The following is a 24,706-nucleotide window of genomic DNA, read 5'->3' as shown; positions in this document are numbered from 1 at the left end:
AATTGGATACCTAGAGAAAAACAGGTAGTTGTCAAATCTCAGCACAGAAACTTCATGAGTTTGGTTTAGGACCACAGCTGAATCTACTGATGAAGTGAATTCAGAGATTGAATTTGAGATTGAAAACTCGATTTCTTTTGAAAGTATCTCCCATCATGGTGTCCTTGTGCATGCAGCCACTGGCTGAGATAACAGAGAGAGCACAAGTACTGGTTTTCAATAATGTTTGCATGATTGAACTTCAATACTTGCAGGAGGAAAAAAAAACTTTTATTGGAATATAAGAAACAGAAAGATCGGCTTAACACTGGTCTGACTGAGTTTTATGACCACCTAACATCAAAGGACTGAGATAACAGAAGAACGCCACAACTTTTGAAAACTGTCAGAATTTAATTTAGACTTTAGACATTTGTGTGCAGCCAAAAATGATTATAAAAGTAAAATATCCTTTTTATTGTACACTGGAAAAAATCGGAAAACGTATTCAGGATCAGAACAGGTCTATAAACACTGTAGAGAGCCTTTCTTGATTCCTTAGTTCCCAGTTTAACTTGGATTAAACCCGATGAATCCAAGGTCCACTACTGACGATGTGTCCCAAATTTTAAAATGATAAACTAGATTAGATCCCTAATCCCTAAACCTCCCTTATCAGGGACTGTAACATCTAGTCCTTTTTACTGAATCAGATTAAATCTAGAAAGGTTTCCAATGAAAACAGCATTGTCCAAACAAATGAGACTCAAGGTCAAGGTTTGACACAGTTATCGGGATCTGAATTAGGTTTGTGGCTTGCAGCTATTTATAGAAGTCTTTCTTTTGCATTAATTACAAATCTGCAGCATCAGACAGCAGCAGGATTCGTCTGTGAGCATCTAAAACGAGAGAATAAATGGAACCAAATAAAAAATGAAAGAATGCTGTCATTTTAACAGAATAATGCGAACTGAAAAGGAAACAGAACTTTTTTTGTGAACCTAAAGAAATTTTTACAAAAATTAACCACAGAAATGAAGCAACAACACAAATACAATGGCACAGATGTTTCTGTATGTGTACTCGTAAACTCTTAGTCTCCCCGTGGCTGCAGACTATTTGAAGTTACATATATTTATTTGTTCATATTAGAATATTTAAAGTAGATGATTTTACAGACCAATGTAGCAAATAAAATGTACAGGTTATTGTAAATGTGTATCAAACAGTTAAAAAGCACTCGTACTTGTTTCTTGACCCTGATGTGCTATAGTCACACTTTAGCTTGTGTAAAAATGCATTTAGCACTTTTGTAAACCTGTTCCAGCTGTTTTGTAAATGAAAATATGATTTTTTTTGTTATTGTATATTCAAATGAATTTTAAGTTATAGATCTTTGTACAGCATGTTTTAGATCATTTTTTGTATAATTTAATGACTTTATACTTGTGTGGTAATCAAACTACTTTTCATGTATTAAAGTATATCGTATATTAAAATTGTGCAGTTCTTTTTCCAGTAGATGGCGCTACTTTACCACTCCACACCCTTTCTTTTGATCAGGAAGCTCATGCTGAATTATTAACCCCAACAGTGACTCGCTGAATATGTTAACCAGATTATTACTGTGATGATTACTGTGCGAGGTACGACATCATATCATCATATGTTATCTTGTTATTTTCGCTCCTGTTATTATCAGATTAACATGATATGTGATGTGTGGAGGCTTTTCCTGTGAAGATGCAGCATGTCTGATGTTGCGATAGAGTTGTGGTTTCCTGGGAGCAAACATGCAAGAGAGAAAAAATTTATATATATATATCTTCTCACAGCTTTATTCAAACCTACAGCGTATTGGCTCATTTCTTTGTGCCAAAGAAACGTGTTTCTTTATGCAACTTTGCATCATCTAACCTTTGTGTTTAATTGACTTCTCACAGAAAATAATAGCCGAAAAATTTAAACCTATCTCCCCTCAAAAGTATGTGAACCTACACAGCTCAAACTCAAAGAATGAAGTCAAAATAACTCTGTAGTTTTCTTTGTCAATTTCATGAATATTTCTCTCACAGTAGCCTGATATGGTTTATGTTTATACCACCTTATCTGCCACTCATAAAATGACACATACCAAACCCATATTAGTCAGCATAGTAAACAGTCACATGTTGACTCGTGGTTATTGCAAAATGATCACTCCAGCTAAAAGCACGCTCACTGCTCCGCTGTTTGAAGGGGGCGGACAGATGTGTCCCGATTCGGTCAGACGGTGAGATGTGTGCACTATTTGGAAACAGTTACTTTGAAGCAAACTTACTTATTTCCACTTTCAAAGTGCCATGCCTTCTACTTTAGAGTCTTGGTTTGGATTCTTATCTGTAAAAAACAGAAACTCACTCAATCAAATTACAAAACGGTCTCACAGGCTGATTGGTGAGCCACAGCTGAACCCAGCATCCTTGCACAGCAGGCAGATGTTTTCACTGTTACACCCTTCACACAGTGAGTTTCACTCTCTTTCTTTCTTCAGGATGCAGGTTTACAGTCACAAAGTGCAGAAGAGCACGGCATGAAAGCAGGTTCCTGGAACCATCACTCGCATGAGTAAACAGCTTTCATGTGTTACTATTATTATCACTACGTTGTATTAGGCTTACCTGCTTATGCCATGCATGTGAGGATGGAGGGCTCCTGTGTGGACGATCCAGTCTATCCACAGGTACAAATAAACTAACGTGAACTTGATCTTTTTTGTTTGTTTGCTTGTTTCAGCCGGTTTGGAGGCTGCAGAATTAATTATTAAATTGAGAAACTTTACTGCTAACATCCATATTTCACGTGTGGCTAATTACACTTACAGTATTTAAATATGGGCAATATCAGTCCCCTATGAGACGTGCACGAGCAAGTCAACACTGAGCTCAGTGTTTAGAGCAGAGGTGTCAAATTCTCCTCTGTTCGCCATCTCAAGGGGTCTGGACCATTAAAACCATTGTAATCTACTTGGCTACCAGTACAGACTAGTATAAAAGAATGTCTCCCACTGAGTTGTGGTTGATTTGTGCCATTTTGAAGCTTCGAACTGAATGTTTTCACAGTTACCATCTGTGTTTTAAAACAGGTGTGATGAACGAGGGTGTGAAACTGCACACGCAACTGCTAACAACTTGTGATTAAAAAATAGTTCGCCGAGGAAATACCCAAGATAATTGCACTTTCTGACTCTTAGAGCAACCACAATTTGCAAAAGTAACTTAATGTTTTTTTCAGTATGACTTGAACTTATCAACTGAGCAGTCATGTCCCCTTGGGCTGCATTCAACACCCTGATGTACAGCTTCAATTGATGTGTATGATAAATGGACTCGAAGCACTAAAAGTGCTTTATACAACTTACACAACCGATAAAGATGTTCAACCCAATATCACGGCAAAACCTTGGTGGACTGGTATGGCTGTTACATGTTTTGCTGTGATACTGGGTTTGGGAGGTTTTGCTTTGTAGTGACTATAAAGGAGTTGAAGCCAGGAGCGGTTGTTTTGTTTTTACATAAACGACTTCATCCTAAATATCAGGATGTCAGCGCCTCTTCACTGTTATGGGGAGTGACTCCAGTCAGGTGAGTGACTTAAATACTGCCTGAATTCTGACTGTTTGGACAGTAAAAAAAACACCAACACAGCCACCGCAGCATCTATCGGTTAGTGAAGTTTTTCTGTGAAAGTTTTGAGCTGAGCATTATCACAAGCAACATCTTGGCATTTTCAAAACAGGATGTCACAAATGAGAGGTGAAACTGAGGACAGTGTACATTTATAAGAACTTGCAGCATGATTTTCTTTTCTTGTTGACCTTAAAAGGAACCAAAACTTCTAAAGTAACCTTCATCTGTCATCCAATAAGCCTTTAAACTAGAAGCGGAGCACATGAGGTCATCAGGAAAGTGGTTACTGAGGTTGTAACCTAAGTAGGAAGTAGAATTATTATTTCCCCGAAGGGGGGAAAATCCCAAAGTGCAGACGCAATATTCAATCGACAACTGTATGATCAGTTCTGTTTGTTAGCAGCTTTCAAGATATCATTTTTAAATTTTGTGTGATTGTAGGTAACAATAAGAGCTCTTTTATGTTGCCCACAATTTATTTTTAATCGTGTTCAAACTTCACACCAATATGCTAGGCCGTGGGGTGTGCAAAATGGCTAAGCATTTGACCTTGAGCTTGACTGTTGGCGCCCAAGGTCAAAGTTGACGATGAATTTTTCTTTTTTCAATAAACCGCATCGACTAATATATCAAATGAAAGGGCATGGCAGGAGCTGTACAACACACTTTTTGTTTTTTCAATACGATGCCCTATTATATATGTATTCTAATTTTTGCCTCATAACTTTTGCACTGTCCACTTCCTGCTGTGACAAAACAAATTTCCCACGTGTGGGACTAATAAAGGTTATCTTATCTTATCTTATAGTATAGTGATGCCATAAAGTTTTAAAAATTACACACTACATAAATATCTTAAAATCTCAAGTTTTTACAGCTTGCAGAAGCCAATTCTGCTCTAATCATACAGGGAAAATTAATAAAATACACCATTTTAATATGTAATGCCTCAAAGTCATGTTGTTGTAAAAGCTGGCTGATGTTAGCATGTTGTAATTAAAACATCATAAAACTTAAAAGTTTTAGTATACCCCTTGCAGTACTGGGGGGCAAGCAGCAAGCAGTCCTCAAAAAGCCATAAATAAGAATGTGTCTAGCTAAAACAGGTCACATGACTCGCAGCACCATCCTGTGGTACAGAAAGGTATTACAGAAAAGTACAACCCAGCCCTAATTTGGCTTCAGTTGATATCTCTTATATACAATACAGACACGTTTGATTTTTGATTTTGTTAGAGCTAGTTAATCGCTTTATTTAAACACAGAAATTTATAATAAGCACCTTTAAATTCACCTAACCCTCCCCAAATAGGTTAGTGACATATATTGTTGATCAATGGTCATGAGACTTTGCATAATTATGATGAAGAAACTGACCTCACAGGCTTTGTTCAAAGGAAGCTTTGTTCCTTCAGTGGGCTGGTTTCAGTCATTATTTAAATGCACTGTTTCTAAGGTTGGGGAAACCTGCAGTCAGCTGAGACTGAAGAAGGCACTTGCATGAGTGACGAAATGTTTCTCCCACTGAAAACGCTACGTCCAGATGAACAGAATCAACTTTTGGGGGTTAGCGAGATACAACGGGTTTTCACTGTGATGAAGGCGACTGCAGTCTTACCCTTACATCATCATGGTAACTAATGCTAAACTCAGAACCTGGTCCTGAGCAAATTATGTTCAGGGCTTTGGTTTAAACTCTTCTGTAGCTCAACATTTTCACTGATTTTCTCCACTACAATCTCTAACTGGAGTAATTAACTACTGGAGAGAAACAAAGCAGTGTGCAGCAAAGTTACACCAGTGCAAAAAGCACCACATATTTAGAAGAATAGACATTCATTCAGTTGGTCCTAGTGTACCCAAATTCCATTTTCCACTGCTGGAATTATGGCTAATAGATCAGACATTAGAAAATTAATCAGTCTGTATGCAGAGTAGATAAAATCTGATTAATTTCTCTGTGATCTGACCACAAACTAATTTGTAGGTCTCTGTCATTGGCCTCTACGACTGTCAGACATGAATGGACTGATACTTAAATGTATCCAGTTTTCTAGACAGTTTAAATCACCTGCAGCATTAAGTGGTGAAACAAATATGTACGTCCACTCATGGAGACAAAAAGTTACAATTTTCTGCAGCATCACCAACTCTTGACTTGTTTTTAACATCAGAGTGGATTACTTTTCTAGCTTACTCTACCTGATAATATCTCTGACCGAAGTAGGCGGTGCGCAATCGACCCAGATTGTATGGAGGAAGAGTCAAATGATGCATTTTAAATGCTCCTTTACTGTCAGAGCCTGATACAGAAAGAGTTCAAGCTGCTAACCAGTGTGATTTCTCTTAAATCTGACTTGAGTTTTATGTTAAGTTGGGCAATTAAATGCAAAGAAGGCCTGACTTTTTATGTTGAACCTGCTTCATAGTCTAAGCCTCAGTTATTGGCTGAGAGTTATTGACTTTTTTTTTTTTTTTTTAAATAAGCACCAAACTGAAAATCTATAGGAACTTGCTTAAGGTCAGAAAGAGGCACCCCTCCCCATCTGTACCCCTCACCACGAAGCAGCACTCAGCTATAGTTCACCAGGAGACATCGTGTTCCTTCTAACTTTGTAAGCAGCATAAGACCTGACCCCCACCTCCTGCTGTGCAGTCAGGCAAAGCTTTGAATATTCGCTGTTGATCTTCATCAAATCTCAGGGCTCAAAAAGCGATCTCCCCTGGTTTACATTTCTGAAAATAACAGGCTATCTGTCTGCATGCTGCTCTTTAACTGACACCAAATCACACAAACACTTTTTTTTCCCTTTTGTTTTTATTCCATTTCTGCAACAGTTCAGATCATTTGTGTCTCAAGTGGTTCTCAAGGATTCACATTTTATTCTCCGACCTGTTTCACCTGCGTATCAAAACAAAATCCCAAAGTGCAGACGCACAGTTCCTCATACATTATTCACAGTCTGTACAACACACTCCCATAAACACTGTTGCCAAGGGTCCTCAGTAAGGTTACACTCGGGTACAACACCACGTCTGATCACTTTTCCTGTCCCCATGGAGACCAGAATACCTAAGAGGTGTTATGTAATCCATCTATGTCACCTGGATCAGTCATCGGCTGCTCTCTCAGTCTTTAGGTTCACGAGTGTAAAACATGAAAACACTTTAGTTGTAAAATAACTTAATACCAAAAAAGTGTAGAAAATACATTTAATAGTGGCAATAAAATCTCCCATGAGCACTTTGGCCGAAAACGTCTCGAGGGAGTTCAGCTGCAGCGTGTCTCTAGTGTTGACCTTCAGCTCAGCCTGAAGCAGCATACGTGTCCAGAGGGACAAACTGCACTCATTTTTCGTGAAGAAACGTCAGCTGGTTGCAGTGAGGCGATACAGAGACTCACCCGCTGCAGCAGGTTTAACAACCAGACCCTAAAGTGTCCGAATATCCTCGTGTTTTTTCTCATGATTGGATGCAGTTCCTCTTCTGATGCCGGCGGCGACTTTTGAACCCTGTTGGTAAATAAAAGGGGAAAAAAATCCTTCAATTTAATTCACAATCACAAACTGCGGTCACACAATAACTGATTCTTGACCATGACGAAACGAAAAACATTAATATTATCGACAGACATCACAGGGCTCCTGCAGGTCCCTGGAATGTCTTTAAAAATGCTAAGGATTCAGAAAGGTTCAAATGTTCTCTTCTTCTGACACTGCAATTTTGAATCTCCTAGTAAGATAAAGTGCTTTGCAAACACTCGGCAAAAGATATTTTCCAAAATGTTTCAAACAAACAAAAAAGGTTTGAAATTAAAAGGGTAAAAACTTTTACGATGTTCTAGTGTCATGTACATCTAGATCTAGATTCAAAATCTAAATATTTAACACCACCGGAAATTTAATTTGAAACTAAAGAGCATCGTTTCAGCTACTTGCCATTTAACGTGGACCAGAAATGAGTTGATTTGATGATAGAGGCTTTAATGTGAGTGTATCAGACAGAAAATCCTGGACTTTCAAAAAGTTTACATGTTAGTTTGTAACTCTACTTTTTAAACATTTTATAGACAAAGCATTCAGGAAATATTTGCCTTGTTGCTCACTCGGACCACTGAATTATAAAATAAAAGATCTGTGATGACGCACCGTCTTCGTCTGCCGTGCTGATGGTCTGCATAGACACGCTCCTCTGAATGAACTTCGACGGCTTCTTGATTTTGGTTTTCAGTGGTCCTGGTTTCTCAATGAACTGAAACGAGTCGTCGGATTCATTTCCCGCAACCCTGTTGGCCACTGAGACTTTACAGTCTGCTGTGATAGTGGGGGAGGGGCTCTGAGGAGTGACCACGCCTTCCTCGATAGTGTCTGTACTGTGATTGGCTCCTCTGCCTTTCAAGAAATGCCTGAAGGAGCTGCGCTTTTTGGGTCCGTCTGCCTGGTTCTTCTGACCTCCTTTTCCATCCTCCTCTGTAGGTGAACCCGGACTCTGTGGGGAGGCTCGGTCCAACTTTTCCTTGTTTGCATTGAGAAAGCCGTTCTGCAGACCGTTCCTCTGGTTCAACCCACCTACTAGCGAGTCCCTCTGAGTCGACAAGTCCTGTAGCGAACCCGTCAGACCCAAACTGTTCCCGAAAACCAGCGAGTACTTGGGATTGTGGTACTTATGCGCAGGAACTTTCAGGTCAATCTGCCTGGAGTCCCCAACCGATACCTGAAAGCGAGATGTAGTGACGGGCAGAGGCCGGATGTGCTGCATCTTTGGCTTCATGACTGGTGTAGGAAGAGGCGGCTTAGTGATGTTGAACTCTCTGTACAGGTCCACCTGCTCAGACACTGCGTACAGCTCTCGGAAGTCGTTATCAAAGAAGTCCACAGTGTGTCCCGACATCACCGTGATCATGTTCCTGTCCAGCCGGGACGAACTCCAAGTGAAGCTGCAGAAAAAAAAACAGGAGCGTAAACCAAAGCGGTGATTTAAAGTGGACAAAAAATATGAGATAAAACACCGGGAGACACAACTGCTTGAATTTTATTATTTAAGGCCATTTAAAGAATATATACATATACACACACTCTCCTATTTAGCAGGTTTTGGCTAAATCCAACAAACTCAGAGGTCAAACTGGGCTTTTTAGGGCAACAAGAAGTGCTTCCAAGTCTAGTCAGCAGGTTCAGTAACCATTCATCACAAGCTGCTGAGATTCACTTCAATTCAATTTTATTTAAATAGCTCCAAATCACAACAACAGTTGCCTCACAGTGCTTCAGTATGACCTATCCCATGTCCTTGCTTCCTTTGTAACAGCTACATCACCATTTTTGGGTCTTTCAGATGTAAAAATGTAAACTGTGTAAATTTTGGTTAAGACTGGAAGAAATTTGTGACCATTTGATGAAATCCAATATGGCGGTTATGTCAGGGGTGTTTCCATGTGTCGGCCGTAAGTTTTCACGCTTCTTTTCACTGATTAGTTTTTTAAGGCTAACATCAGCATCACCAAATGAGACCACAGAACAAATTTCATGCAAATTAAGTTACTTTTTTTTTATAGCAACAGGGCCACATCTCCACAACAAGGCATCTCATGGAGCTGTAAACTGATGCCTCAAGCTATGGATGCAGTTATCCAACAAACACTAGATACACTTTAGATCTTACCGTTGGTGCCATATTTTGTGAGACTGCAAAATTGGTGGATAGTGGCAGCACAAAGTCAGGTTATAAGACGATCGATGGGAACTTGTTGAGGCAAACCTTGCACATGGTTCCTCCATGAACACAGCGCCAACTTTGACCCTTTGGTGGCGCTACATTGTTTGAGATGCATGCATTAAATTTGGTGAAAATTAAAGATGTATAAAAATGCCGACTCAATACGGCTGCCTCTGTAGAATCACTTTTGAGCCCTCGGTGTTGACCACATAGCTGCAGCCTGTAACTTTTCTATTTAAACTTGCATTCATAATGAGGCATCACGCATGAGTCAGGACATGACTGTGCTCATTTCACCTGCCACAAATCGGTCCCTCCAGTTTTGACTTTAGTCAGTGAAGGAAGATTCGCCTCATCACTGATGTGGTCAGATGACGTGCATTCAGACTCATTTTGTTTGTTTGCAGCTTTCAGAACAGCGATTTAACAACGAGAATACAGCTGTGTGGATCCTGTCAAACTCGGAGCTCAGAGGTGAAATCGAGCTCTTTTGCAATTCTGAACTTTGCACTAATGGTTGCAGCTGTTTTATCAGCATGTATGTAGTTATGGCAACACAACATCTAAAACTGAACAAATGACATTATTTTGCCTTTATGTAGACTAAACTGTATCTAAGAAGTCTTTCTGGGATGTGCAACAACAATAGATTTTTATGTTTCAGTTCATTTAAAGCATATCAGTGCACTGCATGTGTCTGGCTCTTAATGTGATCTCCATTTCCCAGTGCGGCCATCACTAACATTCGATTTAATGTCCTGGATTTAGATTTTTAAAAAGATAAATGTTAGCTTTTGTCATAGCCCAATCTGCACCAGAAACTTGATTTATTCAACACGTGCAAAAATGCGTGTACTTCCTGTCATTGCTGCAGGTTAAAAGGAATCTTTTTCTTTGTAGATTTGCATTAAAATTACTGTTTATATTGATACCTGACATTTATATTCACTGTTCATACTGATATGACTGCTATACGGAAACGTAGGCTCGATGTTTTTTATGCCGTTAACTGTATTTAGACGTGCACTGATTGTTATATGATCTCCCCCCTTCTGGGTTACATATGTTCACCTCTGCAGAATTCTTTTTATCCTCAGCAGCGATAAAATTTATCTATTTGTTTGTTTGTTTCAAATCTTTAATCGTTCATTTACTTGGTTTAATGTTGTTGTGATTTGACACTGTATGAAAAAAACTTAATTGAACTATTAAACTAATAAATAAGGTTTTATTTTGATCCCAGAATGTGCTGTAAAATGCTTCAGCTTACTACAGCAGTCATGCACTGTATATGCCAAGGGCTTTTAATGTGAAGGATAAGGAGAGAAAGCCCTTTTTTGTGTGGATCTGGCAGCGGTACCATTTGCAATACTGGAAAAAGGTTGCAGAATAGAAAGGAACAGAATAAAACAAAGCAATGTATTACTACAATTAAAAATGAGTGAGGAAGATAAGAGAGGTACATTGAGTACAGACAGAGGCTAAATGCCTTTAATTTGTGGATATTGCAACCAAAAAATAAAACAAAAAAAATAAACTTAATCAACTGTAGAAATCTTTAAAAGCTGGATAATTAATTCACCCGCATCACTGCCTGGTGTAGGATTTCATTTAAATGTCATACTTTCACCTAGTGTAAGTTTTTTTATTGTTTTAATGGTTTCTCTGAAACTACTTAATCATTTTAAAGCACTCAGGAGAAAGCGGTACGATTCCCTTATAATAATCTCCCAGGTCATAAACGTCCGGCTCGGTCACCAACGACATTTACCAAAAAGCGGACCTACAACAATACATTTATCTTTTCCCACACTGAACCAACAGCAGATAAGAAGAGAGTGTGTTTAAAAAGCACTTTAGTCATTTTACAAGATTAATAAGCTTCAGAGTGTGTAAGGAGTTATTTGGAGGTTTAATGGAGTTCCTTTTGTGCCGGCTGCTTTTAGAGAAAATGTCTCACACCTAACAGTCACAAACAAGCTGCTCTCATTATGTTGGGTTTACACAAAAGATACAAATAGTCAATCAAATGAAGCACAAATAATGGTTATTTAATAACCATATCAGGATCAGTTAATCTGCTTTGGAGTGAAACTGTGTCAGAGGGACACTGTATTATGTGTAAAAGTGAAACTGTCCAAATGAGTCTCAATTGTGACTCTGAACATGTCACCGTAACATGGAGTCGAATATAGGAGGTCAAGCGGTTCAAAGTTTTGACCAAAAACAAGATACAACTGGACTCGGCACGCTAAGCTGGACTTTTATTTTGAAGGATTTTCCATTTCCCAACGAGAGCATACCTTAATTACATGATTTATCTGTTAGTGTGAATATTTAAATTCATCCCATTCCTTACAGCATATAGAGACATCAGAAAACAAACACCTTGCTGTATATAGTATAATTTAATTTTTGTACAACCACAGTTCCTAAAAAGTTGGGACGCTGTGTAAATAGTAAATAACAACAGAATGCAATCTCATAATCCTATATTTTATTCAAAATAAAACACAGAAAGTATCAAATATTTAAACCATTTAAAGAAAAATCTTGGCTCATATTGAATTTGATGGCAGCAACGTGTCTCAAAAGAGTTGGGACAGGGCCGTGTTTCCCACTGTGTAGCGTCCTCTCTGCTTTTAACAACACTCTGTAAACAGACTTGTTTACAGAGTGCTGGACTTGTAGAAGAGAAATGTTCTCCCATTCTGGTCTGATATAGGACTCGAGCTGTTCAACAGTCCTCTGTCTTCTTTGTCGTATTTTTAGTTTCATGGTGCTCCCGGACTGCTGGCTGGTCAGTTCACATACTGCATCTATTCTGTGCTATTCTAATAGAAACTCTGCAGTTTAGCTGAAAAAGCATTGTCTGGATCGGAGCATATGTTGATCTGTAGACTATATGCACCTTTCAGTAGCAAATGTAGGTGTGCCGGTAGATTTTCCAGATGTGCAAGCTGCCAGTTCAATAGGCACAAAGGCATGAGATATGAAGATAAAGACAGAGAAGACAGGACGTCTTTGCATGATGGAGCTTTAACCTCCATTTGTGGATGGCACAGTTAATTGTGTTCACAGACAGTGATTTCTGAAAGCTTTTAATGCAGTGCTGATTTTCAGCCTTGTCACTTGCACACAGAGATTTCTCCATATTCTCTGAATCTTTGGAAGATTGTGTACTCTAGATGACGAGACATAGGTTTTCTCAATTTTACACAATTTGCAGATGCAGTTTAATGAAAATTAGTGAACCTCTGCCCATTTTTACCTCAAACATCTTCTCTAAGATGTTTTTAGACCCAATCATGTTATTGACCTGCTCCCAATTAACACAAATACTTGCAAAACATTCCTCCAGCTATTTTCTAAGTACCACTTGTCCAGCCTTTTGTTGCTCCATGACTTTTTGAGACATTTTGCTGCCACTGAATTCAAAATAAGTGCATATTTTTCATGAAATGTCTCAGTTTTCTGTGTTGTGTTATGAATAAAATGTGTTTATGGGACTTGCAACTTATTGTATTCTGTTTTTATTTACATTTTTCTTCTTCTGGGTGCTATAAAATCTTACATAAAATAATAAATTGAAACAGGTTGCTTTATCAACCTTTTCTGCTTCCTTTGAATGCACCTGACCACAAAAAGAAACACTGGTTTGATATTTACCTGTAAGACCCAAACATGACCTTCTCTCCATCCACCAGCATGTATTTGGAGCACAGGGAGCCTGGCAGTTTTCCAAAGGACAGGGCCAGCCCTGCACCTTTTAGCATCCGCACACGTAGATTCTGTAAAAGAAACACCTGTTGGATTACACACTGGCTTACCTGTGTCAAAAATGTCACACAGGTAAGCCTGAGTAAACGGACCCCAGCTATCGGGCATCCGTGGCTTTTTCAAGGATGACTGGCTGATTTACAGAGATGCCAAGTCAAATTTCTGCAGGCACACCCAGAAACATAAAGTCAGCTTTCATAATAAGTAAAGGCTAAAACCCAAACACTTCAGCCACCTCTGTTTACTTAGAGGGAAGCAGGAAAAGAAAAGGACGTAAATGCTGAGTAGACAAACTGGGAGGAGGCTCTCCTGTGGTGTCAACCCTGGCGTGGGGTGAGAGCGTCAAGTTACTGTCCTTGGATCTGTTCTCAGGATCTATGAATGTTCCCTTGTCACTAGTAACAGTAACAGAGCCCGGCACTCTGAAAGGGTCTTTCACAGCCTTATAAACTGATACCACAATGGCCAGCCATTCCACCACTCCGGTTAAACCAGACTGGAGCTGAAAAACTCTGCATACAACAGATAAGACTGGGTATTATGACACGGTGAAGATAGGATGACAGATGACTCACTATTTGCACTTAATCTAAATCAGCACCTAATGTCACTTCTCAGGTTCTGCACCACAAGAAGCAGCAATTACATGTTAGCTCGTGCTAGCGTCTGCTCAGCAGTCGATTTTCCAGTAATTCCTCAAAAATTATTAATTTGACCCTCCCTGTTTTACACTGGAAGGAAAATACTTCTTTTTATTTTCACACATACTTTCACACAAGTGCTCCAACAAGTCCATTTCCTCACATTTTATTGATTTCCTGCTGTTTATCAGTTTCCTAACCACTACGTCTGCTACTTTTAGCTAACTAGTTAAACTGTTCTTGCGAAACCTTTAATGATCTGTTTTAGTTACTTAGATAATACTTTTTCAGCCTCAATCTTTGACTTTTTTTATGACTGAACAATTTAATCAGTTACTTTAATCCTATTTTTAACCTATTTCAATCATTTACTTAAAATTTTAGCTAACCGCTACATCCGCTACTTTTAGCTAACTAGTGTAACAGTTCGTGCAAATCTTTGCAATCTATTTCAGTTACTTATATAAAATGCGTTTTTTCATCCTTAATCATTGACTATTTTGCTGACTTAACTATTTAATTTGTTAATTTTATCCCTTTTTAAAAACTATTTCAACCATTTACTCAAAATTTTAGCTAACCGTCTACTGTTTATGTTTTATGTTAAGCTGTATCAATTCTTTAAAAGTCCCATTAAAAACTACTCCATCCATTCAATGCTGGATACTTTTCTGAGCAGTAAATTGGCAGGTTTCACAAACGAAATTCCTGTAACTTCCAATGCACTGCTGCAAAGGCAGTTATGAGAAATCAAACATAAAACTACCCTTAGGGTTAAGTGGGAAAATGTAAGGTTTTTGTAGTTGGTTCGGTAAGTGTATTGCCAAGTTTTCCTGGTTCATGTTTTAACTAGATCAAACCTTTGAGGTAATTAACTTGTCAGCGATTTCCCAGAAAGCCTGGCCTATGATTCAGAATAAGTTTTAATCTGGGATAATTCCAGCCGTCATCGGCATTGTTCCAGGACTCAGCAGTGACCTACTGAGCTGTTTTCCCATGTTCATTTCCTCTTTGTTTACTGTGTTAGAGAACCTCCTCTCTCTGCAGCGCTCTGTTTGCTCACCCGCAGATGCATCGCGTTAATCTGCAGCCGAGAGCACATATCCAGAAAGTGGGGCACTCCCCTGGCCTCCAGCACAACGTAAACTGCCACGCCACGCCGTGACGAAGCATCCAGCAGGTCCTGGAGAATCTGCAGGTCCGTGAGGAGGTCCATGACGATGGCCACTACCTGCGAGAAACAGACGAGAGAGGAGCCATCTCACGTTACTCGTGCATATCCATTAACACTTGTGCTCTTTTTCAGTTATTTGAGCAGTCATATTTTTTTTTTAATTTGGAAACAACAATTGCTGAACAAAAGAAGAAGACTTTAACAGCAAGCATACACAATACACAAGTATGTGAATATTATTCAAATATAATAAATAATTCACAAAATATTGAGACTCATTGGATTGAGGCTCTCAAAGTTTTAGTGCCATTTAAAGCAGATAGCATGTGACTGAGGGCATCCCCTAATGTTCGCACTATGTGTGCTCACCGCAAGCTGGTTGAAATTTTTATTTCAAAGCTAGTTTAAAGTTGTTTAACAGTTCATAAGGTGGTCCTGACTTCCATTTATACCAGTTCATTTGCTTACTGTTAAACTTAAGTACATTTTGCATGGAGCTACAGAGGCTATGAGGATGGTTGTGAGCAGTCAGGTTGGCAGTTCAACTCCAGGTCCAGCCCCATCAGCAAAACTATTTCTCTTTTACTTTTGCTTTTTCATCCCACACATCTGAAATTAATTTGGTAGCCTTGGTGTGAACTTTAAAGATATTTAAAAAATGTAAACTCATGAAATGAGTCATGTAAAAATGCAGTCTATCTATACACACTTACACCCACTCTAACTGACAGATCAATAAAGAGCAGACGTCACGGTTATGTCACCGCAGTCGTGTACATAATAACAGAAAATATATGAAATAAAACCCGAAAGACGTTGGGACTAAGTAAAAAAACCAAAACCCATCTTTTTGTGCCTTTAGTCATGGGAACAGAAATGTAAGTTTCATTTTTGTTTGTTAAACAGACAAAAGAATTTCATACCAGACACACACATAAAGGCGAAGTCAGCAATAATGAATGATTAGAAAGGAGGGATCCTTATAGAAGACACCTTGTTACCAACTTTAACAGACAAAACAAATCAGTCATTCTCATTGTTTCTTCATTTATGTATCAGTCAATCAGCAGATATATTAGAATGTGTGATATGACACATTTATTTTTCACTATGACTGAAGATAAGCTCAGCTAAGCCTCTGGATTTAATAGTATCATTGCGGTCACAGCATGACCGAGCTAATTTATATTTGGCTTTAAATCTACACAGAATCTAGGCTGTAGGCTGTGCAACAGGCCGAAACCATTGCCAGCATTTATACTTGTGCACATTATGCTTGCGATGCTAAAATACCCGTTGGTGGTTGAGTTTCTCTATCCGAGCTGCTCAGTTCCCTTCCAGTCAGTTTGAAAAATAGCAGCACAAGAAGGAGTAACCAGAAATGAGTTGAAGGAAATGACTGCACTCACTGCAACAATGCAACGAGTATTTTCCTCTCTAGAAAGATGCACGTCAGGTTACAGCACAAGTGTGTGGTTGCAGCATACCTATGATTTAGATATAAGTCTGAGTTCTGAACCCTGAAGTTACAGAGGAAGCATCCACGGATACACCAAGTCTAAACTTTATGTCCTCATTGATCACTTCATCACACAAATTTAAAGTGTCTTGGGCAACAAACTACATTTATGCTGTGGCATTCAGAGGGTAGGGTCACAATTTGGCTTTAATGACATGAAAGCACTTATCCATCCTGCCTTGTACCAGCATTTAGGGTGCTGACGGTGATGTCATGGTGTGGGAGATATTTTCTTGACTGTCTTAGTAACTGTTCAGCACTCAGTTTTATTGCTGACCGTGTCCATCCCTTTATGACCACAGTGTACCCATCTTCATATGACACAAAGCACCAAATCATCTCAGACTGGTTTCTTGAACATGACAGTGAATTCACTGCCCTCCACAGTCACCAGAGTAGAGCAGCTTCGGCACGTGGTGGAACGGGAGATTCATATCATGGGCGTGCAGCAGACAAATCTGCACTAACTCTATGATGCTTCTCGTGCTCTCACCATGGACCAAAACCCATGTTTCCAGCACCTTCTTGAATCTAATAAAGTGAATGGCAAGTGCACAGGTAATTCAGTAAGGAAATAAAAGCTGAAACCACTTCTGTTTTTTTCCTGTAAAACACCTCAGACCAGCCTGATGGGGAAAAGTCACGATTCCTGTGTATTTACTTTTAAATCCGGCTGCGGGATGCACCATTTAAACATTAAAACAACATCTGAATGTTTCCACCACTCCCACTGCCAGTCCGAACAAAGGCACCAGGGCGCTAACCTGTCATTAGTCTTTAAACACGCAACCTTCCACCACGGCAGCAGTTCACACTTCTGCATAACTTGTTTTTCTAGGCGATTAAAAGTTTTAGCAAAGACAGTTTGGACAAATGCCAGCAACGGCTACGACTCACAGCACCGCTAATCTGAGCAAGAAATCAGCAGCTACATCTCTAACAGATGCATTTATAACACTTTACAGCATACAGTTTAATTATGTACTGGATTTATTAGACCAATAAGACTGCTGTTTGTACTGAGATGTTTTATAGCCTCTCCTGGTTTTTGTACCCTTAAGAGCAGTTTCAAAAGACCATGTGACTCTTTTTTTCCCCATTTCCTTATTACAGTTTGTTTGGGACTCATCCAGCAAACTGAAACTAGTTCTCCAGGAAGACACGAGTTTGAATAACACAGTAAACCAGGCATGACTCAGTGAAGCTCCCGTCATCAAATTCTCATCCAAACTGCTTACGATGCATTTTATGTTGGAAAAAACATCTATCCAGAAAATGCTTAATCTGAACTATTTCAAGGTTTTCTGGAAATTGAAGCGTTATTTTCATACACGCCCATTTGGTATGGCTAACGGTTATTCCACCTGCCAAGACTGTTTTATTACATTGACCTTCCACGAGCTCTGGCTGATAAACCTGATAACATACACTTATTCTAAAGTAATAAAATAAGTGTATGTAGAAGTTCATTTTCAACAGAGGGTGAAACGAGGCCAAGCACAAGAGAAAGAAGGATTATTTTGAAACGTGACTTATGTAAAGCTACTCTTTTAGACTCCAAGAGTAAAAATATGGAGCTGGAAGTGAGCAGATTAGATCCACTTCAGTTGTAGTGGTTTACAAGTTCACCTAAAAGAGGTTTGGGCTGTTTGTCCACAAACAGCAGGTTTACGATGGCGCTGTTGTGAAATTTGAGTTTTTAAATCAACCACTCCTTTTAGGTGGGTACAGAGATTTGCCAATAGCATTGTGCTTTCAATGAGGGCTTTAAAAATTAATTAAAGGCACCTGTCAGCAGCAGAGAAGTATTTACATGACTCACAGTTCAAAGTAACTCTTATTTGTCTTATACCAGCCTTTGGTGCAGACCCCGAGTTGCCCCTCTGCCTGACATAAACTGTTTCCGGTTTAGCCCCTCCTCCATTAAGCAAACTTTGTCTTGATTGGCTGGTGCTCATAAACATAAGGTTTGAACAGCAGGTGGGTGGGACTTCTCTGTAACACACAACCATCATCAGTAAGAACAACTGAAACAGTGTTTAGAGGCCTTGGCACTCAGGGTCCACCTGGAGCATAGTACCTGTGTATATTACAGGAAATAAGGAAAAACACAACAGTTCCCCCCATAGAGAAGTGGTTTAACAACCATTAGAACAGTTTCCAGGGTTTTTTTTTTCAGGTGTAGCTGCATAAGCAGAGACCAGCCTCACTAACTTCTGATGCAAACAGTTATTTTGTTCTGTAAGAAGCCTGAAATACAACAGAAACAGTTCATAGCTCCAACAGTTACTCCTAGTAGGCGTCCCGGCAAATAAACGTCCTTGGACTTTCTATTACTATTATTGTCATTATTATTTTATATTATTGTTCTGTTTATTTTTATCCTGCTGCTAAACTAATTTCCACTTGTGGGACAATAAAGAAATTGAATTGAATTGAGAACTGGGATAAAGTGATGTCCACAGCTGACATATTTATATTTAAGCGAGATCTTTTCAAATGCCCACAGTTAAAAAACACACCTCACAGTCACTCTGATCCGATTTAGCATCAGTTTTTCAGCCCCGAAAGCCATGTTCATGTTTTATCATGTACAGACATCTAAAAAAAAGAATTTACACACAGTTTATTTAGTAGCTGAAGTGACACTTTAGACATGAGCAAAGATCAATGTAATATTTTTATTGTTACTTTTAACGACCTGGAAACACCTGGAGAGCTCTGTGTGCTTGTTGGCGAGTGCTGCTGCCAGTCTTTGTTCATGGCTGGGCTTCAGCTTGTTTTCTCTGGTATCTATCATCACGTGTGATATAATGGAAAACCTTCCACTGTGGCAAATTGGATCAAACACTTGAACCCTGTGACGTGAATGGACAACACCTTGTGTAAATGACTTCTCCTGATGGGATTCTGGTGAAGAGCACCTTCTTCATGTGCATGAAAATACGCATGACATCACCTGAATCGAAGAACTCGTTGTTTTCTTTCCCTTTCAGGCGACATTTTCTGCTTTTTCTCTTGAATGCAGTTCGACCGGTAACTGTCACCTCAGCTCTTTCATATGTACATCTCAGCTCTTCTCTTGGATTGTGATAATGATCTCCTGTAGAGTAATGTTATGCATCCAGGATTAACGTGTGCGTGCGTGCACCACTTAAACTGCACAAGGACTCTTTCAAGTATCTGTCAGGCTTTTAGGAGGGGATGAGTTATTTTACCTGAAGGGGAGCAATCTGTGCCTGATTCATTAAGCTGACACGGTGCTGAGCAGACTGCTGTAGATGGATAATAAAGTGGATTATTAACTATTCAAATATGATGAGTTCTGCACATCTTTATTCGTCTTTCCACCCAGCAAATACAGCCTCTGGTGCTGCCTGTCAAAACCAATCGCAAGTGAGCGATTCTCCTCATTAGCTATGATTTTCGCACCTGGGATTTGAGCCAATCAGACGGAGTCGTGCAAAACTCCAAGTGGGCGAGGAGAAAAGTTTTTTTTTTTTTTTTAAAAAAGAGCAGCTTGTTAAATGCCAACCTTAACCTGGTCTGCAGGATCTTGGGGGAGGCTGCCACTCAGCCGCTCAGCTTTTCCCTTCTGCGTTTTAATGACTCAGCTTGTTAAAACTTGCACAGGACTCTCCCATTCATTTAGCTTTTATCATTTTATTTACCCACGCTGGCTTCGTTAACCCTCACCTCCTTCTACCTTACTAGAAAATTCTCTGAACAAGCGTTACAACAACGCTACTGCAGCGCTACAACTTGCAGATGCCCCTCAAACACGCCGTGTGCAGTTTGCTGGTCATTACATTTTGAGAAAAAGGACGTGAGGATACACTGGCGCAGTGAGTGTGCTGGTTAAAATCAAACAGATCTGAGAAAAGTTTCCGTCCGATTCCTTAACTTCAGTAACTTAATGAAACCATTAAAAAAGTGCGGCCTTCAGAATATGGAATTTGTCAGTGTTACAGCCTCTGACAGCTCACAGAAGTAGGCGGAATTTTGCCACTTTTACAGTTCTCATTAGTTTTTCCATTTGAGCATTTTTGAACCTTCATAACTTCAATCAATGAGATTTTCAAGGCTGAAAAAAACATTTAATCTCTGTTAAAACTTCCAACTAAATCAATTTTGGAAACACCAACTGCATCACAATGTTCCAAAAATATTTATTTTATCTTTAATTATTATTTATTTATCTTTATCTTATTTATCCACCTCCATTGTCAAGTTTGCTGACGACACTGCTGTTGTGGGCCTGATCTCCGACAACATCGAGACGGCCTACCTGGAGGAGATTAGGAACCTGGAGACCTGGTGCCAGGAGAATAACCTCCTCCTAAACATCAGCAAGACTAAGGAGCCGATCGTGGACTTCACTACAAAGCAGGCGAGGAATTACAAACCCCTCATCATCAGTGGCACGCCAGTGGAGAGAGTGGACAGTTTCCGATACCTGGGTGTCCACATCACTCAGGACCTGTCATGGTCCTGTCACATCAACACCCTGGTTAAGAAAGCCCGTCAGCGTCTCTTCTTCCTCAGAAGACTTAGAGACTTCCATCTGCCACTGAAGGTGCTCAAGAACTTTTACTCCTGCACCATCGAGAGCGTCCTGACGTCAAACATCTGCACCTGGTTTGGGAACAGCACCAAGCAGGACAGACGAGATCTGCAAAGGGTGGTGCGCTCGGCAGAACGCATCATTCAATCAGAGCTCCCTGACCTGCTGTCCATCTACACCAAGCAGTGCAAGTCCAAAGCTAGGAAGATTATGATGGACCTCTCCCATCCCAACAATGGACTCTTCTCACTGTTGAGGTCTGGGAAGCGCTTCCGCTCCCTTAAGGCCAAAACAGAGAGAATGAAGAGGAGCTTCTTCCCCCAGGCTATTCGGGGCCTGAACCAGGTGTAGGACTGGACTCTCCCAAACACGTCACTATAAGACTGGACTCTCACACACGTCACCACACGCACCACCACACATTTCCTATAATTCTATAATTCCTATAATTTATAATCCTTATCTTTATAATCTCTTCTGCTATTTGCACATTCTTTACTGTAAATTCCTAAGTTAATTTGTAAATTTTTGTAGTAAATTGTAAATATTGTAAAACTTTTCTTCTGTCATTTAATGGTCGGGCATTGTACAGCTACAAGCATTTCACCCCCATGTCATACTGTGTATGGTTGTGTGTGTGTGTGACAAATAAAATTTGAATTTGAATTTGAATTTTTTATGTTTCCCATAATCAGCTTTTAGCATTAGTATCATGGGATGAATTACATTTTTAACAGAAAACTTTAATAAATCAACCCCTGGTACCCCGATTGTTTGATCTGTTTTCTGATAACTCACGAGAGAAAACTCAAAAGAATCTCATCGACATGTGGAATAGGAACCTAAACACCAGATAAAGCCAGGAAAAACCTTGGAGCACCTCGGGAGTGCATTAATGTCAGTAGTTCTCTTCATAAAGACAGCGATGGGTGATCAGGTGATCATGTTTTAGTCATAACCACCCTGTCTGCAGGGACCCAACGAGATAGAAACACAACGACGTCTCTTTCAGGGCAACATTGACAACAGAACAACCTTTAGCCAAAATCTGAGAACCACTCATTAAAATAACCTCAAACATAGCAGTGGACTTACTCGGGCCTCCAGAACCTTTTCTTCTTATTAGCCACTCGGTTTATTAAAAAGTATTTAAAAGTGACATACTACACAACATTTCCAGTTCGATGTTTTTATTACTGGTCACTAATTAAGTAGCACAGGTCAAAATGATCCGTTTTTATCTTATGCTAGACCTCAGTACATCCCTTCAGCTCATCCTCTGTCTGAAATAAACCAATTTAAGTCCTATACTTGAAGGCCACAAGACACCTCAAAAGTACAACTACTTTATGTAAAAGTACAGATATCCCACGAGAAGTATCAGAGAATATCAGAGGGAATATATGAAGAAATAAACCCAACTGAGTTTCTGTTTGAAAAGAAAACAGCAGCAGCTTTTCCCACTATGACGTTCCCAAAGAAACCCTGAATAAATCAATCATTCCCTTTTACGCTGCAAGCTGAAACTCGGAGCACCGGAGTAGAGCGCTGCGCCGTGACGATGGAAATTCCAGGTAAAAAGTCAGATGTGTATCTTTTATTTTCACTTTGACTTACAGCTGAAAAATGACAAAAAGCTCTTTGAGTTACGACAAATGTGAAAAACTTGAAACCCGCCTGCAGCTTCTGCTCTGTGGCGACTCATTAAACTGTTAAGACGGTGCAGTTATCAAGATGTAAACCTGCAAAATGTATGTACATGTACAAAGTGTACATATATATGCCACAATGTGAGTTATATGCATACATGACAGTATGGACGACTAAGGTACAGATTGAATTATTGAAGAAATCTTTGAATAATCTTTATTCAAGCAGGCCTGAAACTAAAGATTATTATTGTTAATAGTGAATATTCTCCTGTTTTGTTTTGTTTTGTTTTTCCATAACTCTTATATATTAAAAGTGAGAAAACTTACTCTCATTATCAAATTAATCATCCAATTACTGCGTGACAGGATGAATCTGGAGGAAGGAAGTGCTACACGACTCAGCGGGGTGAAAACAAACTCAGTCCAAAAATTATTCTTGGAACAATTCAGGCAGCGAACCCCTTTTTTATATGGACATTTTAAATTGTTCAAAAGTATTTTTTACCCTAAAAAGATCAATTATCAAAACTTTTGATATTATTGATATTATTTTGTTTTTAACAGGCCGTCCCTGTCACTCTACCTGTCCTTTGCACTCAAAATAAATCCTAAAAAGCTGAAGCTTTAACTCAAACTGACATTTATGATGATGAATTCGGCAAGACAGGAAACATGAGGACTGACTGTAACCGGCTCAGTCTGGGGGGGGTTCTTTGTCACTTTCGTGGTCAGGTGAGCGTCTGCAGCCAATCGCTGTTAGTATTACAGCGTTATTCTCCTTCTTTGTTAGAAGTAGGTCAGGGACTTCTCCTTTAATTGCTCCATATATAAGAAAGGAGTTTCCTTTGTTTGGTTTAGGTGCAGGAGCTGACTCGTAAACTTTCCTAAATCTGAATCTGCAGGTGTTTTATTCCACCTGTTTTATTGTTTGATGCATGCAGTCACATTTTTGTATCAGCACTTTTAGAGGCAAGTCATGTAAGAAGCAAAGTGCTCGGCAGGAAAGCTCAGAGGTTTCTTCTTATTTAAAGTTTCACTATTTCATGCCTGTAGAATTTGAATCTCTGTGGATTTGAAGTTAAATCAGGACAAAACTGAATACTTCTCACTGTTTTCTGGCTTCATAAGCACTACATCACAGACTAAGCGAACACTCACCTGCAGCCCTGACTGTTTTTATCGCTTCAGGTTAACAAATAAAAGGACTGAAGTTCCTATAAGTCAGGGTGTCCCAAATTTGGTGGGTTATTATAGAAAAATGTGAATAATTAAAGAAAAACTTTAAAACACTTGTGCGTAAATTTGAGTTTGGTTTAGATGCTGTAAACAGGGTGGATATGCAGGGTTTCTCTTCTTTTCTGTTACCTTGTGTGACTCCTGGATGAGCCTCCTCACCACCGCCTTGATGTGCGGTCCCTGCTCTTTGGGGGGGTGGGTGTACACGGACACCCGGGTCACCCCCTTGTAGACGCCGCTGCTGCCGGGCCAACCGATGTCCAGAGTCGGGACCTCTGTGTCGGACATCTGGGGCCAGTAGGTGGAGTGGACCCCGGAGTCCGCGCTGGAGGAGCCCTTGGACTTGTCGTGCTCCCCGGACTCGGAGTCGCTGTCTGTGTCGTACTCGTGGAAAGTTTTGCGGATAACTTTGACCTCCCGGGCGCATAGGAAGTCTTTGGTGTTGTCCTCCTGGAGGCGCATCTTGAAGGCTCCGTCCCCATTCCTCAGCAGCTGCTCCAGGGCCGCACGCTGCTCCTCACTGTAGTAAAACTCTGGCTTGGACTCCGGGACCTTCTCGTTAACGTGCTCATCATCCATGCACACCAGCTGAGACTCCGCCATGGCCCAAAGATTTAAAAATAACTTCCCCCTCAGTGCGCCACCGCTGCTGATTCCGCTGCTGCTGTTGCTGCTTCCCAAGAACCGCAATACCTGTGCTGACAGGTAGCAAGGGGGCGGAGCCAACAGGTACGTTATTAAAGAACATCCGGCCTGTAAACTTTCAGAGTACAACTTT

The 24,706-nt window shown here is 39.9% G+C and overlaps 1 protein-coding gene across 1 annotated transcript; it reads right to left on the bottom strand.

Annotated features, from left to right (window-relative positions):
- Positions 1-6,446: 6,446 nt before the first annotated feature.
- Positions 6,447-24,619, bottom strand: fam83fa (family with sequence similarity 83 member Fa). The gene is made up of 5 exons (XM_026164068.2): positions 24,058-24,619; positions 14,847-15,014; positions 13,032-13,153; positions 7,796-8,583; positions 6,447-7,159 (listed from the first exon to the last, which is right to left on the bottom strand). Exons 1-5 carry the CDS (start codon positions 24,529-24,531, stop codon positions 7,110-7,112), a joined length of 1,602 nt encoding a protein of 533 aa, XP_026019853.1. The 5' UTR covers positions 24,532-24,619; the 3' UTR covers positions 6,447-7,109.
- Between the last annotated feature and the right edge of the window lie 87 nt (positions 24,620-24,706).

The sequence above is a fragment of the Astatotilapia calliptera genome, chromosome 4, assembly GCF_964374335.1.
Source record: "Astatotilapia calliptera chromosome 4, fAstCal68.1, whole genome shotgun sequence".
In the NCBI taxonomy this organism is placed as follows: domain Eukaryota; kingdom Metazoa; phylum Chordata; class Actinopteri; order Cichliformes; family Cichlidae; genus Astatotilapia; species Astatotilapia calliptera.
Note: the sequence above shows the minus strand (reverse complement) of the source record. Positions and strands in the feature narration are given on the sequence as shown.